General features: G+C 42.8%; 1 protein-coding gene across 8 annotated transcripts in view; it reads right to left on the bottom strand.

Annotated features, from left to right (window-relative positions):
* MAST4 (microtubule associated serine/threonine kinase family member 4) overlaps positions 1-18,711 on the bottom strand; it is a 668,112-nt gene that overhangs the window by 387,622 nt on the left and 261,779 nt on the right. Inside the window, exon 1 of one of the 8 annotated variants that reach the window (XM_055123960.1) lies at positions 11,314-11,400. The exons of 6 other annotated variants lie outside the window; for them this stretch is intronic. In XM_055123960.1, coding sequence (XP_054979935.1) covers positions 11,314-11,352 — 39 coding nt within the window. In that variant the 5' untranslated portion in view covers positions 11,353-11,400. Of the gene's footprint in view, positions 1-11,313; positions 11,401-18,711 lie in introns of those variants that run through there. One more of the 8 variants, XM_055123963.1, reaches the window with a different exon arrangement.

Raw genomic sequence — 18,711 nt, 5'->3', positions numbered from 1 at the left:
AATCTTGGCTAAATCTGATGTACTCTCACTCATATTTTAAATTCACGTTTTCAAGCTAGATGATAGTGCATCATAATCTTCATTTAAGAATGAATTGCTTTTTTTCCATTACAGCCTCTAGTTTAGATGTTCCGTTTAATCCTTTCAGAATTGTATCTGAATGAGACTTGTAGGCAAGTTGTCAAAGTTGGAAGCAATTTACAAAATAAAAGAAAGCAAATTTTTAAAAACTAAAAACTTACATCTTCAAAATTGCATATATTATTTTCAAAATCTGACACCAAACCATAAAGCTGCTCCACTTCCTCAGTAGTTTTTCTCCCCTTTCTATGTAATTTTAACCAGTTCTGCAAATCAGTGCTAAAATACACATTTTAATAATTCTTGAAAACTCTTCCCATGAAAACACAGCAGCATGGGAGAAACTGTCATCTCTCCTTATTCACAGTCTAGTTCAATTTATTACGTAAAACGGCTGAATTTAGAACCTGTGTGCAGCCTTGACCTGTCCTCATTGAAGCCCCTACATACATGTTTATAAGCAGCTGCTTATAAACAGCTCTCGGAATTCTTCACAACTGCTTCCAACTCAAAGCACATGAGCCAACTGGCCATCATCTCACCCCCCAATTACTCGTACTTCTCATTTATACGCTTCAGTCAGATCATACTGTCAAATCATCAGGAGCCTGGGATTCACCACCAGCTCCTTCCCTCTCTTTTCCCAAACACTGCCCAATCCTGTGCTCTGTTCATTCGGCCTTCAGTTGTCCTCTTCCTACTTCCACGGGCAACATCATTCCCGAGGCAGAGACTTTCCCTTCCTTCCTAACTCCCCAGCTCTTCCCAGTCTCAGCGTTCTTCAGCCACACTGGACAGAACAATTGACAGCTGGGGAAAGACTTCTATACCCTGCCTGAGATCTGTCGAGGGCTCCCTAAGTGAGGGAAGAGCTTTTGCTCTTCACTTCCTGCTGCTCATGGGTGTCATTTGCAGCTCCTTGAGAGGGCTGTGACCTGACTGTCTGCCAGTCCTTCACATGATGCTGGCTCCTCTGCCAGGAACACCCTTCTTGCCCAACCAGTTCCTATTCATCCTTCACCCCCTTTTAGAAATCTCCCTCCATAAAGCCCGCCAGCCTCCTGCAGCTTATAGCAGGGCCTGCGTTACCAGTGCCTTGACTCTATGACTGATGCGGTGGTGACACTTGCTGGTGTAGGAACTTCGGACTCCCTCGCTTTAATGTAAGCTTCTCCCAGCTGCACCACCTTCCACTTATCATTGCATTGCCGGATTGCGGGAGAAAGATGTATTCGTGTACGGATAAACTGCAGCAGACACAAGTCTGTCCAATACAAGCTGTTGTATTACTCCTTTGACAGTCTTATTACATAGTACCATTAAACCAACCCTCATTGAAAGAAAGGCAAGGAATGGCATTCTGTCCTTGACCATCTGAATCAGAAACACTGGTGTGCATAACCTAGGGAGAATAGCAAATATGTTGAGTGCCCAAGCATGTACATTACTGACAGGCACCCATAAAGCTTCCAAATCACAGACATTTTTTATCTCGAGCATTAGCAGAATGGCAGAATGCTTCAAAGGGGCAAAGCGACTGTCTTACCATGCCCTTCAGGTGGTTTTGTGATAGAAACCAAGAGCATGTGCCGGCAATTTGAAAGATGTAAAATTGCACCTGGAAAACACCAGTGCCTTGGGTCCTTTCGGGGTAATAGTGTGGGGCTCCCTCCAGCCATACTGCGTAATAACTGCCTTCTGAGGTAGGCTGATGGATGGTTTGGGTTCTCACATTACTACCATTCCATTATTTGAGAAGTCAAACCACAAATAGATGGAAGTACATCCACCCTGCACCCTATAAAAACAAAGCCAGATCTCACCAGAATGGAGATCAAACCTCCAACACATTTTTGAAGGGCTGTCAAACCGGCCTTTGGGAGAGTGGAATGTTTCACAAGTTGGGGCTCCCTGACTCCTAATCCCTTAGGACAGGGATAGAAAAACCTCTTTTCAGCCAAGAGTCATCACCCCCCCACCCCCCACACACACTCACACAAACACTTGCACACAAACACATGCACACACCCATCCAAATGGTCAAACAGGAGATACAGTTGAACTTCTCGCCTGAGGTCTGGGACTGTGCATCACTTACAACTGATCTATCCTTCTCAATTCAGAAATATGCACAAAAGAAAAAAATTTTAAGCAACATTCACTGGTGGGAGCCAGCAGTGTAAAATCTTTTCTCAATGAAATTAGAAAATTGAATGATACCCCCTTCTCAAGCCAAATGTTTTTGACTGATTATAAAAGTACAGTATTTTGGAGCCAAAAGTACAGTACAGCAGGCAGGGCATTTGTCTTGCATGCAACCAACCTTAGCTTGATCCCTGGCACCCCACATGGTGATAGCTGAGCACAGAGTCAAGAGTACATGCTGAGCACAGGAAGGCAGGAATTCCTTCCTTCCAGAGGGGAGGAAGAGAGGGAAGGAGGGAGCAAGGATCCTTAATAAGTATTAGATGTGATGGATAGTTTTTAGCTTTTTTAATAACCCATTGCAATTCATCCTCAATAATTTGGCAAGTAAGTCTATTCACTGGGAGTTATTAATTAGTCTGGCCAAAACTATACAGCAAAGTGACAGAGATGGCCTTGGGGGGGGAAAGCTCACACATGCTTTTCCTTCTCTCTCTCTCTCTCTCTCTCTCTCTCTCTCTCTCTCTCTCTCTCTGTCTCTCTCTCTCTCTCCTCCCCCTCCCTCTCTCACCTCCTGCCTCATACACATATATGTGTGCATGCTACACATTTCTACAGAATTCTACATACATTATGTATACAGCATGGTAATCTGTTCTTTTTTACTTGACATTATTGTCAGCATTTCTCCATATCATTAAATATTTGTCAAAAGTCTGATTTTAATGCCAACACTGTCTTGTTACAAGTGTGTCTCATAAGTCATTTACCTATCTCCATTCTTTGGGTGGCTTCCAAGACAAATAACATGATTTCTATGACACTTTTAGAAGCTCTATTGTTACTCATAATTTACTTGAAATGTAATTTTCAAGTAAATTCAAACAGCCTATTTGATTTCGTTAGACTCTGATGCCAACAATGAAATGATCAGTTGCTGCATGCATATTGATCTTTGCAAGTTCATGCCATTCACAATTTTTATAGTTTATCTAGTTTATTGATTGACTGGCCTTCTAGTCTTCCTTTGTCTTTTTCTCAAACAATTCTTTTAAATAATTGTTCTGTTTCAAAGACAGCATTATGAAAAGTTAAGGTCTTGCCCACTTTGAAAAATATTTTCAAGGCAACTTGAGATTTTTAAAAGAAATAAGAAGTCAGACAAAATCCACACCACTCTTAAATGAGGGGACAAAAAAACAAACAATAAAGGAGTTGTAGCTAATTTTACCTAAGAAGCCATTGCAACTGAGTATGAACCTCTGTTCTGATCGGCTAAGACAAAAATGAGAAGAGCAAGCCAGCTCTCATTATCTGATTAAAAGAAGTCACTGGTTCACCTGGGAAGAAAGAGACTTTTGAATGCTGAACACGAAGCTAATTTATCATGTGGGCCTAATAGAAGAGACAATACACAATATAATGGATAAGGGCTTCAAGGGGAATTTTAAGAAAGCACAAAGATGTTCGCACAGTCATTTCTTTTCACAACCCTCAATAAAAGCCAAGGACATAATTTGAAGTTGTAATTCTGTAAAGGGACTTTGAAGGCAGCAGAGATGGACGGTCTAAGCACAAAAGGACCTGTTCCAGGAAGACCTAGGGGAATGTGCAAGATGAATGAGAAGAGGTCTCTGGAGCAGTTCCTTGCGCAGACCACTTCCCTGAGCCTCGATCTGGAGACCAGAGCAATTCAAATCTGAGATTGCTTGCAGGACCTAAGTGAGGTCATCCTGCATTGCTGATTCAAAGGACACACATGTTCTTCGAAAGCTAAACCCAGAGAGGACAACTTAACCTTTTCCCATGATGACGAGGAGACTGATTAGAAAGACAGCTGTGCCTGGCAAAAGTGAAGAACTGTCAGAGGCATTGACTTTTCACAAAAAGCCACGTGGGAACTGTCCACATGCTTGAACTTTGTCCAGGGCCCGGAGATCTGTATAAGAAAACCTGAACGCTGATTTTGGCTGAAATGTGCTCAGAGCAGGGGCTAGTACCACTCACGTTCTTTACAACTCCATCAACTGCCACCAGGTATCGCCTTGACCCCATACTGGCATCTGGGCAATACCCTGCATGGGATTCCCACAGGATCCCTTGTGCCTCTGCTCTCAGAGGAGCTTTTGTTGTACAAGAACCAGCAAAGAGTTGAGGATGACAGAATAAACCAGATGTCCCCCCCAGCACCTCCCTGCAGTCACCGCGGGCTGACCTACCTATGCTTCTCCCCTTCCCTTTCCCCCATTCCTTTCCCATCCCGTTCCTGGGACTTCTGATACATAGAACTGCCCTACCCCTTCAGTTGCTCTAAATACTGCCCAACTATTTTTTTTAAACACAGGTATTTGGGGTCATACCTGTCTGTACTCAGGAATCACTCCTGACCAGGTATAGAACCTGAGTCAGCTGCATTCAAGGGTAGTATCTTAACCCCTGTACTGTTCCCAAACCTAGTATCTACAGTGAAAAACTTTCTAAAGTTACAGAACTACACACTGTCACTGAATATACATCTTCTTCCAAGTCACTCATCCTCAGAGGGTTCTGTTTCAGCTGGAAACAGCAAATTGAATAAAGTGAAATGAATGTATCAGGCAACAGGATCCAGTGTGCAAGTTAAGCTCAGAATGAAATGTATTAATTGTGGGAAATTTCAAGAAAGAATTAGAATTTTGATCCCTGATGAGCAGGAAAAACTTGGGTGAACCAACGGAAAAATATCACAGATATAAAAGCCTGAAGGTAAGTGAGGGAAAAAGATTCTGAAATGCAAAAGCAGAGGCAGAGATGAAGTACAGAGGATAAGGTGCCCGCCTTGTATCCTTGTATGCAGCTGACCTGGGTGAGGAGTTATTCCTGAGTGCAGAGCCAGGAGGAACCACTGCATATCGCCAGATGTGGCCCCCAAACCAAAATAAATGAATAAATGAATTTAAAAACTGAAACGCAAACGTTTGGAGACGGGAAAAGAAGAGCAGAGCCAGAGAGATGGCTCAGTGGTGGAGCATAAGCCCTGGGTCCTCCGTCACCACCAAAACAAAAAGCAAAACCAGAAAGTAGAGTTAATGGTTAGGGCTCTGTGTTTCTTCTCTGCACTCGGGGAGAGGAGAGGAAAGTGATAGCCCTAGGAAAGTTCCATGGAACTTTTATTTATTTATTTGATTTCAGTTCAGGGCCATAACCAGCAGAGACGGTTAGTGACTACTTGCCCAGTTCAGTGCCAGGCCATGTTACTCCAGGTATCAAATCCTGGGCACCTGCTTTGAAAGCATGTGCTTCACTCACTGAGCTGTCTCTCTGTTCCTATGTAAGAATTTTTTTGTGGAGGAAATGGGTGACAACCAGCTGTATTCCGGGCTTAGTCCTGGCCCTGTGCTCAGGGAACACTCTTGGTGGTGATTGGGGGGATCACCTGTGGTGCCAGGGAATGAATAGTACATGCAAAACAAATACCTTACATCCTTATACCATCTGTTATCTCTCTGGCCCCTATACTGGTTTTTTGTTTGTTTGTTTGTTTGTTTTTTCCTTTTTGGGTCACACCCAGTGATGCTCAGGGTTTACTCCTGGCTCTGCACTCAGGAATTACTCCTGGCAGTGCTGGGGAGACCATATGGGATTCCGGGGATCGAACCCCAGTCAGCCAAATGCAAGGCAAACACCCTATCCGCTTTACTATTGCCCCGGCTTCCTATACTGGGATTTTTAAGCAGCAAATTAATGTGGTCACCTGGGCCACGAAGCAGGAGAGACTGGAGAAGGGCACAGACACAGAGATCCCAGACATCCCAGAAACTCAAGCAGGAAATGGAGAAGGCATATATTACAGCCAGCCAGAGAAGGAGGATTCAAAGAAGGGAAACAGGGATGCCCTGGAAAATTTCACTGGCAACCAAACAAAGATGAAAATTCTCTGACATGAACAACTATGCTTGGGTATGAAAGGTGCAAAAGAAGAGCAAAACTTCAAATTTATTTCATGCAGATTTTAGAAAAATGTTGCTAAGAAAAATAAGTTTTAGGAGTACAAATGAAAATTTTAGTGAGCTGGGGGTGAAGGCAGTTGGGGTAGAGGAGGGACCACAATGACAAAGATAGTTGGAAATGATCACTCTGGATAAGAACTGTGTGCAGAAAGTAGGTAAAGAAACAAACCTGGAACAAACAAATGATAATCCGATAACCTTGCCTGGGGGGGAGGACAGGGGTGGTGGAGGGAAACTGGGGACAATGGTGGTGGGAAATGTACACTAGTGGAGGGATGGATGTTGGAACATTGTATGACTGAAACCGATCATGAACAGCTTTGAAACTGTGTATCTCATGGTGATTCAATTAAAAATAAAGAAATAGGGGCTGGAGCGATAGCACAGCGGGTAGGGCGTTTGCCTTGCACGCGGCCGACCCCGGTTCTAATCCCAGCATCCCATATGGTCCCCTGAGCACCGCCAGGGGTAATTCCTGAGTGAAGAGCCAGGAGTAACCCCTGTGCATCGCTGGGTGTGACCCAAAAAGCAAAAAATAAAAAATAAAGAAATAAATAATTTTCAGAAGCTGAAGAAATAGCACAGTGGGTAGGGCGTTTGCCTTGCATGCGGCCAACCCAGGTTCAATCCCGGGCATCCCATATGGCTCCCCGAGCAATGCCAGGAGTAATTCCTGAGTGCAAAGCCCGGAGTAACCCCTGTGCATCACCGGGTGGGTGTGACCCAAAAAGCAATAAATAAATAAATAAATAAATAATTTTCAGTGAGCATAAAATTTTGAGGCCATATAATCCTTCCCTATGGATGAGGAAACAGAAAAGACTATGTATCTTCTATTGCTCAGAGGCGGAAATTGAACCAGCTCCTTGGATGATAAGCATCCCTTGATTAAGACTGCCATTGGTCTAACTAGGTACCCATAATGATTATCTTAGTTGCCACTGGGTTCTTCCTATCCCCCTAAAGTCCCTGTGCCTTCCTGGAGCCTAGGCAGAGTCAAAGTCCCTTATGCCAAAGAGAAATCTTATTATCCTAAATGTTTCTATTATAATCCTCTACCAGACATCCTCTCTATAATTACCCAATGTCTGTAAATGAAGAGGGACACAATAATACTCCCACATAATGGTCCTGCTATTAAAGTTCAGGTAAGTGTAAACACATTTATAATCACATTAAAGTTGACCTGGAAGAAGCATGAGCTATGCATTATGGCTGGAATAACCTACAAAAACTATGGCAAATCTAAGGCAGTGTGCTACCCGGTTGGAAGGTAAGCATCAACTACGCCTTTGTCTTCAAAAATTGAATTTCAGACCAAGGTCAGTAAAAAATAAGAGACGGTCTAGGCCAAGGTAAAAATATTCTCTTTTTGTTGTTTCTAATAAGGGCATAGGACGAGATCAGGAGAACAAGAAGCAGACAAGCAAAGACGAAAACCTAAACACAAATCTAGAAGACTAAATAACAAAATCGGTGTTTTTCTTTTTTAATTTTCTTTTGGACTGCATCCTACAGGGGGAAAGAATTTTTTTAACATTCGAGTAACATGTGACAACCTCAAAGTTGACAAGAGTTATGCTATTTAATTGGGAGAGAAGGGAAAGCAACTTAGATTGACACCAGGCAATGCAAAGTCCAAGAGTATTCCGAGAAAAGAGTCCTGAGGGTCTCTCTGGGAAGGTCCTTCCTCTTGTCCTGACTCCGTCTTGCTTTCCAGATGCCTGCTGTTCAATTTTCTCCAGTCTTGGGATCTACCCCATTAAGGACAGGGACACTTCCATTAAAACAAATACCAGGGAAACATAACGGAAATCGCTGAAACAATTAGTTTCCCTGACAGTTAAAAAATATGCTCCAGGTATGAGGGATATGAGGCCCAAAAGGAACCAGTTATCCTTTGACGAATTAGACCTGTCGAGAAATTCAAATTGCCCCCAGTCCACAGCCTGCCCAAGCCCATCCATCCATCAGAATTTGCCCTGTTTTGAAATGCAATCTGAAAGTTTCCTGGATTCTAAGTGTGGAAGTCATTGGGGCCTCTTTCTCTCATTCTCATTTCAAAGGCAGTGATTGAAGTGCTATCAGTAGTACTGGAAATATTAATACAGTTCACAGAACAGATGGAGAAGTACAGTCACCCAAGATGAACAATTAAGTTGTGTTGCCATTTTATGAGGAAGTCACACCCCAAGAAATGGTAGGTTCCAGCCAAAACTAAATTTTTGAAGTTCAAATTTTAAAAATACTACAAGTGCATCTAAAACCTGAATTTCAAAAATAGACAATACACACATACATTATTTTACATCAAACATATACTATGCTATTATAAAATTAAATTTTGGATAATTTAAGGTATTTGTGTGGTCCAAGATTTTGACACTAGATTTTAAATTATTTAAAGAACTGGTTGGCTCTATACACCATATATGTATTCAGTGTGGCAGACCAATGAACTCAGCATTTTATTTCTTATTATTTTTTAAAAATTTCCTGTTTTATTGAATCATCATGAGACAGAGCATTACAAAGCTGTTTGTGACTGGGATTCAGTCCTACAGTCTTCCAATACCCATCCCTCCCCTAGTGTAATTTCCCAGCACCAGTGGACTCAGCATTTTAATAAAGTCCTGTAGCGTGTCATAACAACTCCAGAAAATATATACTTACTTTTTGGAGTGATGATTTTTCTAGCTTACACAAATTCAAACCATAAGCATTGAGTAAAAATATAACTTCTATCTCATTAAAAATGATCTGAAATGGTATTAAGAATAGAAACCAGCCCTTGATATTGAACAATTGTTTATTGAGTATGAACTATATGCGAATCTCATTCTTTGTATGGTCTTTAACATTAAGACCCAGTTATCCTCCCCATCTCCAAACTGTACACTCAAAAGTCACAAGTTTCTATGCATGCAGGTCCTGTTTCTTGAGAGAAAGAAAGACCATCTGGATCAGGTTCTCACTAAAGATCACCTGGCAACAGCAGGTAAGAAGCAGGAATACAAATGTAGATTTCATTCTAGCTTTGCTAATGCAAAGGTGCCTAGTATGCAAGGTGAAATGTTTCACAAAGCATACATTTGTAAATCAACTTAATTCTTAAATTCGCTAGGTGGCGTTACTCTGATGAACTTCGCAGTGACATCTTTCTTAACAAATACTTAGGTTTTGCATTTTGTAGAAAGTTCCCTTATTCTGGAATTCTTAAAGCACCTACTTTCCCTGTATAAATATTTAAACAGTTGCAACCATAGTAAAGGTAGGTTTTGGTGAAGCAACAGCAAATTTAAAACTTTTAAGTGGTCTAACTTTTAAACACTTTTTCTTGCTATTTCTCAGAGCATTCAGAAATCAGACATTCTTTATCCCCCTCTATAGGAGATTATGACAGGTGTAATAAAAGTAGGTTAAGAACAATGAAGATCTAGCACTCTAAGTGCACTATTAACAAGTAGTGTCTCCTTTGTTGGATTGCCAGTCGTTCAGACAGAAAATAGCTCCGTTGTCTTAACTAACCAATAAAATAGTGATTTCATTTCTAAAATGCAGAGGTCTCTGGAATCTTTACCTCTCAAAAAGTCTTTGTTTCAACTTGAAAGTTGGGATCATATATATTACACAAATAAGACACAAAAAGAATTTCAAATATCTATTTTGACAGAAGCGCATCTCAAATGAGTTCAAGAGAAAACTCTCAACAGAATTACCAGCAATTTACTAATAAGCTGTCATTAGAAGCTTGATACCACTTGCCATTTCTTAAACAAAGAATCATTTTCCATATTTAACCAGCAGTCCCAAAGAGGATGACATGGCCCCAAACAAACAGCTGTGCATTTCCAGAACTTTATGGATGTGATGAAAACAAAGAAAAGGAAATTCACAGTCATGACTAACCAGGCTGTACATTCAAAACAATGACCACACTGAAATCATTAGAGACGCAGTCTGTTTACTTAGCTTTGGAACAATGGATGACATTTAACCCCAACTTCTTCAACCCCTCATTTGTTTACCTGCAAATAATTTTTTAATTCACCTATAATTCATACTATTAGAATAGTATGAATAATAGAAGTTGGAGTCATTGAAGCTTAGAACAAAAAGCACATAGCTACACCAGCTGTGAGTCAAAGACCATTAAGGAATGTCAGGAAGTATTTTCTAAACATGCCATATCTTCTGGATTCTTAAGCACGCGTTCTGAAAAAATTCAAAAATAATGAATGAGAGTCGACTAGTGGCTAGTGATTAGATTCTTTGGCAAAGAAAAATGTCACTGATACACAAGGGGAAGAAAAAGAGTTGTTTTAAAAAAAGGAGTTAAACACAGTCATTTTGAGCATACTTATGTTTTGGCTTCCTTAAACGTACAAACTGCCAGGCAGATGTTCCCCCGCACCCCCCTTCCAAGTTCTCCGATTTGCCAAGTTTGAGCTTGGAATAGATTTGTACACTGAAGTCACAGTAATTTAATTAGAGAAAGTTGGGCACAAAAAGAAAAAAAAAAAGCAAAGCAGTGATATAAAATCTTCCCTCTTCTCAACATAAACAAATGACAAAGAACTTCGATTTGAGCTGCCGGCAGAAACTTTCATTTTCCAGGCAGGAGGGAAACTCTCAGCAGCTGCACACATCTGCCCAGTGCTCAGACAGATGCTGCTGTCTCACGGAAGACGCGCCCCACACAAGAACGAAGACCTGTGTTCTGAGAACTGCGCGGAGTTGCTCCCCTCGACAGACTTCCCAGACATTTGACAGAATGCCAAATCGGCTCATCAGCTGTCACTGCCAGCCAAGATCTCACTCTTCCAACAGGAAAAACAACCACCCAACAAAGTCCCAAACTCAAAGTCACCTCTATTGTCTCTGACCCAAAAAAAAAAAAGCACCTTTCTGCTGCAAGCCTGGGCTGTCGTCAGGGAAGCCGGTAACGTAACTAGAGACCCGGCGTCTCACGTTGCCAAGTGGATACTAAGAACTCTGCACCGATCTGTGCTGAGCAAAGGAAAGAAAGAGGAACTTTGAAATCCTTAGTGGCTGGCCGCCTCCAAGGCTGCGTTTCGAGAATGGAAGGATCTCCTACCTGGAGCCCTCTTCGTCTTAGAATGCTGGACTCATCCATCTCCCCCTCTGCTTTCTCTGAGCCTCTCACAACAGTCTAGCCATGCTGTACTATCTCTACTTCGGCACGCTAATTCAGAGCCCGGCAGCTGCTAAACACTTACATCACGCTCGAGCTGATTGGAGCGCGGAGTCAGCTGGTCCCGCTTAGTTATTCACTCCAGCAACTTCGGAAATCACGGATGCTTGCAGTTCGGTGGGAGAGCGCAGCAAGTGGGCTCAGACACCTAATGCATTTCTCCAGGCAGGGGAGGCTCCTGCTCGGAGACAGATCATCGCGGAATGCCTGCTTTTCACTTCTTTAAAACGTTACCCCTGCCAGCCTCCCCAAGATCAGTCAAAGGCTTTCGGCAGCACCTAGGGCTCAAGAAGCCCCTAAAAGCAACTAGAAAGTCAAAGTGGCTTAAGTGAATCCATAGTGAGAGACACCTCGGTGAAAGGCAGCTGCAGACGGGGACAGTGAAATCTAGGACACAGCCGGTCTGCCCCGCAGCCCCGTCACCATCCCCGGCGCGCTCCCTGGTGAGGGCATCAAAGGAAGAAGATCGCAGAATACACAGGCTGCCAGAAAACCCGAAAGCTGCCCAGGGCGCGGGGCGGCTGCTCTCCCTCTAGCCACCGGGAAACACTTCCCACCTCTCTCCTGGGAAAGGCGATTCATTTGCAAAAACACCTCACCAGTCAGTGCCTATTCCGGAGACAGAAACATTTTAGATTTTAATGCCCCCTCCTGCACTGCAATAACTTTTGTTCTGTTGATACCCGACCAAAATGTGGAAAAGACCAAAGAAATCTAAGATCCATCATTAGTTGGGATATTAACCTATTTATAGTCTATAAGCAGCTAGGAAAAAAAAAAGATTCCCATCATGTGCAATTTCACAGTCTGTTTCAGCTTGTTTACTCCGCTCATCCTCATCTTATTTCAATTCAAAGCAGCCAAGAGATGAATATTAAGTTTTCATTACCGGCCTGGCCCAAGAGTAACAATGGACAATACAAGCTGTTGATAACAAACCATTCCCCCTTGATTTCTAGCCTAAAGGTATTTAAATTGAGAGAATAATTTGCTTTGAGAGGCAATACAAAGGCTGCCTTTCTGAGACCCTCTCCTCCTACACTAGCCACTAGACCCTCTTTGTCTTGAAGGAAAGGTGGTCAAAAAGCAGGCACGGTTTGTTTGTTTAAAAATAATCAGTAATTCCTGCAAAGTAGTAAATCTGAGCATCTCATGATTGTTAAATTTGGGGGTGAGCAAGGATGTATCTAAAGCACCTCAACCATCCACCTGCTATTATTCTAGTTTTCTGCTCCTTTCTGGCTGTCAACATGCTATTGGGCTTGCTATCAATTGATTAGATTATGTCATTAAAAAGTAGCTCAGGGATTTATGACTCTAACTATTGAGGAAAATTGATTGCCATTTTATGTTTCCGAAGGGTCTTTGCGTGCATCTCCAGACATGCAAGGAGAAACGTTGTCAAGAGACAGCAACAGAGCTGAAGCGATAGCACAGTGGGGAGGGTATCTGCCTTGCACTCAGCCAACCCAGGTTCGATTCCCAGCATCCCATATGCCCCCCCCACCCCGAGCATCCCCAGGAGTGATTCCTGAGTACAGAGCCAGGAGTAACCCCTGAGCATTGCTGGGTATGACCCAAAAAGAAAAAAAGAAAGAGGCGTCAACATTCCCAGAGAGGGGACTCAGGTGAGCACAGAGGGTACCACTCAGGCAAGAGAACAAGCCTTTGCAGTCTCCACTCAGAAGGGCAGAGTAAATGCCAGGTCTCAAAGCAAAGAAACAGCTCAAAACTGGTCATCACCCAAACCCCAAACGTACCAAGCCAGTCAAGAACATTTGGGTGTTTATTTTGGAGCCACAACCTGCTGTGCTCAGGCTCTCATCTCAGTGATCACTCCAGATAGTGCTCAGGGGACCGTAATGGGTAAAAGATAGAACCTGATTTGGCTGAATGCAAGGCGAGTGCCCTACCTGCTCTCTGGCCGCATAGCAGTGCTCAGGAGACCATATGCAGTGCAGGGCGGTGAACCAGCATCGGCCATACATAAGGCAGGAACCTTAACCCCTGTACTATCTGTCCAGTTCTGATATGTTGTGTTTTTTTTTAACTATAATTATCTTTGCTTACAGGGAAGGTGAAGAAAAAAAGGGGGGGAGATGAAGAAAAGACAAAAGTTGAGGGCTTGAAAGGAAAGATAAGCTTGCTCTCTGTGCGTGGGCTGCAATTCTCAGCCTTCACAACCCCCCACCCCTCCCCACCCCTGCCCCAGGTCCAACTGAATGATTTACTGTAAAAGGAAGATCTTTATTCAGTGGAAATCAGCTGAATGATGCTGGCTATACTTTCTCCCTCAAGCTCTCTGGGAGGATGAGAGAAGCATCCATTGGTCCTTAAACCTGAAGGCTCATCTTCCACATATGTTTTAGTTTTTGGAAGGTGGGGGGGTCACACCCAGTGGTGCTCAGAGTGTACCCCTGGATCCACACTTAGAGATTGCTCCTGGTGGGGCTGCGGGGTGGGGGATACTACATGGGGTGCTGGAGACTGAAGTCAGGACTACCACATACAAGGCAAGTGCCCTACACATTATACTGTTTCTCTAAGCCCCCACCCCTACCAAATTAAGAGTTTCTCTATCTGTGAACGAAGTGCTCTTAATTTTAGAAAAGAATCTTGAGAAGCTAAACTTGCCAAAGCAAAATCCAAGACTGTGACACACTTGTGTTCTGAGGACAGCAATCTTCATAGAGCTGGCCCTCCTAGAAAAAGTGAGGTCTCAAGGAGGACATTGAGTTCTCAGAGAAAGAAGGGAAATCCCCCATTGATGTATGGATGGAAAGTGGCCAAGTGTTTAAAAACAAAAGTGGAGCCCAGAGTGCCTTTTCTGTGATAAGTACAGCAGGCTGTTTGGAAGCACGCTCCGAAGATGGAGTGAGACACACTGACCAAGAGTGAGGTGACATATCCAGGTAAGGGCACACTCTGCCTTGACTCACTCCCTCAGCAGCTCCACCTGTTTGGTGGGTGGGTGGGACAGATCAAGAGGAAGTTGGCTAATGGTTGAGAATGATGTTTCTTAACAAAAGACTCTTTTGAGATAAAAATCTAGGTTAGTATTCAGCCATTAACTAAAGCTAAGAGGATTATGACCATTGCACAATCAAATCTGGTATGAAAAAAATATCGATTACCTGTCAAAATGTATCACTTTGAGAAGTGATACACACACATTTTGAAGAAATAAAACCAGCCAGAGGCAAAAACATTTGGGACAAAAATGAAAGACTGCTGAAAAATAACATCAAGCAATAATGGCTTAGCAGAGGGAATAGTAAAAGGAAAATTGCTACATTTACCCTTTGCTATATATTTTCTCATCAAGATAAGCCATGTGTTAAAATGCAATAAAAACTTCAAGTGATGACACTATTCACAGGTAATAATTAGAATCTAGCCTAATTTCCATTAATAAACTCATTTTTCCTGTGATTTTATACCTTCTTAAAATATGTTCACAATATTGTGAGTCAATTCACAACATACCTGCCTCAAAGTATGTTACTGCTTCTTCATGTATATTCAGATAAAATCTGGTAGGCTTTGCCATTAATTGTAATCTGAAAGCCAGGGGCTTCAATAATATACTTGATTTTTGAAAAATAGAATTTAGATGGCACACTTGCATGCAACCTCTGTTGTAGGCATGCTTTACTTTGTAGAATATGATGGGTACTGTTAGAAGAGTAAAATTCAAATTTTATTATTTAATAAATGACTTTTGTGTGGGCGGGATACTCTCGGCAGCTTGCCAGGTTCTCCAAGAGGGATGGAAGAATCAAACCCGGGTTGGCCCCATGCAAGGAAAATGCCTTACCCGCTGTGCTATCACTCCAGTCTCCGCTCGAACAAACCGATGAGCAATGGGATAACAGTGATAGCGACAGTGACAATAAATGACTTACTCCCAAGTGAGGAAGAGCAAGGAAGGGAAACATTTGGTTGCACACATTTTCACAAAGGGCGGGGCTATAATTTTATGATTACTGGCCATAGCCATGGACTGTGGGGCAAGAACACAGGCTAAGATAGCTGATTTACATGTTCAGGTACAGTTCACAAATTTAGAAATAAATATGTTCCCTCATTAGTGCTATACTCGAAACACTAAGGTCCTGAATATTTTCAACCCCTCTTCAGTAACTGAATGTTCACTGAGGAACAATGAGGGTTTTTTTAAAAAATCACAAAAGATTCAACTTAAACCTTGCCCAGGGTCTGAAAGGAAATAAACCTACATTGGGCCTGGAAGTTCCTAAAACTGATGTAAGAGGATGTTTCCTGGTGGAGGAAGGACGTGGCTCCTCCCTCCACACCGCCAGCAGGGGGAGGAATACCCAAGAGCTGCTCCAATCCTCATTGAAGATCACACAATCCGCATCAAAAGTTCATGCTTTTTTTTGAGTATGTACGTGATAGCCATCACCACTTCTTAGCAAGGTAGACACAACACACACACACACACACACACACACACACACACACACATATCAACCAACACATCCTGTCCCTGACTTTTGACAACTGGTCAGGAGCTTTTAGGTCATGTTCTGCCACAAGGAAAACCAATATGATATCAATCTCTCCATTTATTGATTATATTTTCCACTCATAAAATATGCCAGTGGTCAAGAAATAGTTAAATATTTTAAAGAGGTAGTGTAAAAACTGTAAAAAGCTACAAAGAAGAAACACCATTCATGAAAACACATCTTAGTAGCCCATTATTCTGAATATAATCATATTTTTGTGTCAATTTGGGTAATAAAGAAAATTCTATGACAGTGACCATTGTGGTTGTGAGATATGTTCAAAATATGTATTTCAAAGTTGGCATTTAAATTCCTCCCTAGGAAGGTGACAATGGTGGTGGGATATGTATTGAAATATTACATGCCTATAACAAATCATCCTAAACAACTTTGTAAACGACAGTGTTTAAATAAAGTGAGGGGGGAAAAATTAATTCTGCCCTAGGTCAGAGAGATAGTATGGGAAGCAAGGCCTGAATGCGGCCAAATCCTGTTTGATCCCCAGCATCACATATCATCTCCCAAGGACCACTAAAGGTCACTCCTGAGCAGTCAGGAGTAGTCCCTGAGTACCACTTGTCCCAAACCCTCCCCAAAACCGTAAATGCAGTTCCTTCTTAATGTCTACATTTTACTGTCATCCATATTTTGCTTCTAAATTTTAATTATGACCAATATTCAGTAATCACAAACTGGTGCCAATCATTGGAGACAGTGATGGAGGGAATGTGTAATGGTGGTAGGACCGGTGTTGGAGTATTGAACGTCTGTAACAAATCATTATGAACAACAACAAAACAATAAATATAATTGTTTTCAAAAAACTGGTGCCAATCATTCAATATTTTACACAAGTCCTCTTATTAAATTACTAAAACTTACTGGCATCAGCACTGCAGTTTGGGACCTATTTATCTCTCCCATTTTACAGATGAGTAAACTCAAGAGAGGTGAAGCAACTTCCCAAAATTAAACAGTCAAGTGAAAGCTGAACTGGGACACCCTCACAGTCTGACTCGTGAGTGTGGGGTTCTCACCACCTGACCGACGGGGTTTAAAGAAAGGATGGAAGTGGGAGTGATAGTACACAGGTTAGGGCTCTTGCCACGCCACACAGCCAACCCAGATTCTGTCCCCAGCACCACATATGGCCCCCTGAACCCAGTCATATCTCACCCCTGAACACAGAATCAGAAATAAGTCTAGAGAGCCGCTGGCTATGGCCCCAAACCAAAACCAAAATTATAGAGAAAGGATGGATGCATCTTGAAGATAAAGTTCCCACCCCCAATGCCCCCCCACCATTTTTTTTAGCTCCAAAAGGAAAAAATAACCACATCCTAAGACATCCAGAGGCACACCAAGAAGAGCATTTGGAACCTTAACAACCGAAAAAGAGTATTTGGAATCCCAGAGACCAGGGGTCAAGTGTCTCCACAAGGAAAAGAAACAAAAGCTAGTGAAGCCCCAGGTCAGAAGCAAGGGGAGGCAGAGACAACTTAAGAGAAATCAGTTCTTCAACTGCCAGGGTTCTAAGGACAGTACTCTGGGTCTGAACACATCTTCACCCTTATGATCCCAAAACTATCAAGTTCTAAATAAAACATTTATGTTTTTTAAACTACGGAATAGAGACACAATAAAATACTTCTCAGTTATAAGGAAAGATAAAATCAAGTAATTCGCTGCAGTGTGGATGGAACTGGAGCAGATCACACTGAGTGAAGTTAGAGGAAGAGAGACCAAGAATCTCCCTCGCAGGTAAAAATATAAAGAATCGCGGTAAAGGAATGGCCAAAGGCAAAGGAACCTGAGAACCGCTCGGTGGAACTAAGACCCTCTCTCAAGGATGGAGGGAAGGAAACACTCTGGGAGAGAATGTGGAAAATTATATGCATGAAGCCCTGTCATTAATAATATTATAAGTCACTGTCACTAAGATAAAAAAAAAAGAAAGAGAAAAGAAAGAAAAAGAAACAGAAAAGAAGGAAGTAAAACAGCCAATGGTAACACACCCTGAGAGGCTACAGATGCGAGTCTGCTCTGGTGAAGGGATGAGGGGCGGGAGAAGGGGAATTAGGCCACTGGTGAAGGGAAGCTGAGTGGTGGGTGTAGGACTGAAACACTGTATGTCCTATGTTCTATTATGATCAGTTCTGTAAATTACGGCGCCTACATAAATATGGAGGCAACCAAGGATAGACGTATCGTTTATTCTACCGGTACCTGGTTTCCACAGACCAAGGGCACTCTCCTGGTTGCTGCTCATGGCATGACTGAGCCCCTTGCTACCCTGTGGGTCTGGGACAGCTCCTCATTTCCCAGTCTGAGTCTTTGTCTTTTCTGGAATTTACTATAGAAGGCAGTCCTGAAACCATTCTTTCCTTTCAGGTGAAATGACTCAGGGAGAAGCCGCCAGCCAAGTTCAGAGCAGGGCTGAGAGGAAAGGGGAGGCAGGAGGGGAATCCCAGCCCTGGTTTCTTCTTTCACTGACTGGAGGCCCGGCTTCAGCATGAACAGAAAGCGCCAGCACGGAAGGCTCCGGTACAAGGAAGCCTGCGTCTAGGGAAAGCCCCTTAAATCCCAGGAGTTCTGAGTTTCTCTGGAAATGACCATAGGGCTTGGGGCTGACATCCGGAAGCTGGGGAAGAGGAGGCGTCCACCCGCTGGGGTCTGGGGGGCTAGTCCTACTGCCGCTGCCCTGTACTCTGGGCCTGGCCGCTGAGACAGCCCTGCCAACAATCCCCCA

The sequence above is a fragment of the Sorex araneus genome, chromosome 1 (assembly GCF_027595985.1).
Source record: "Sorex araneus isolate mSorAra2 chromosome 1, mSorAra2.pri, whole genome shotgun sequence".
Lineage (NCBI taxonomy): Eukaryota > Metazoa > Chordata > Mammalia > Eulipotyphla > Soricidae > Sorex > Sorex araneus.
This window is presented reverse-complemented; position numbering and strand designations above follow the sequence as displayed.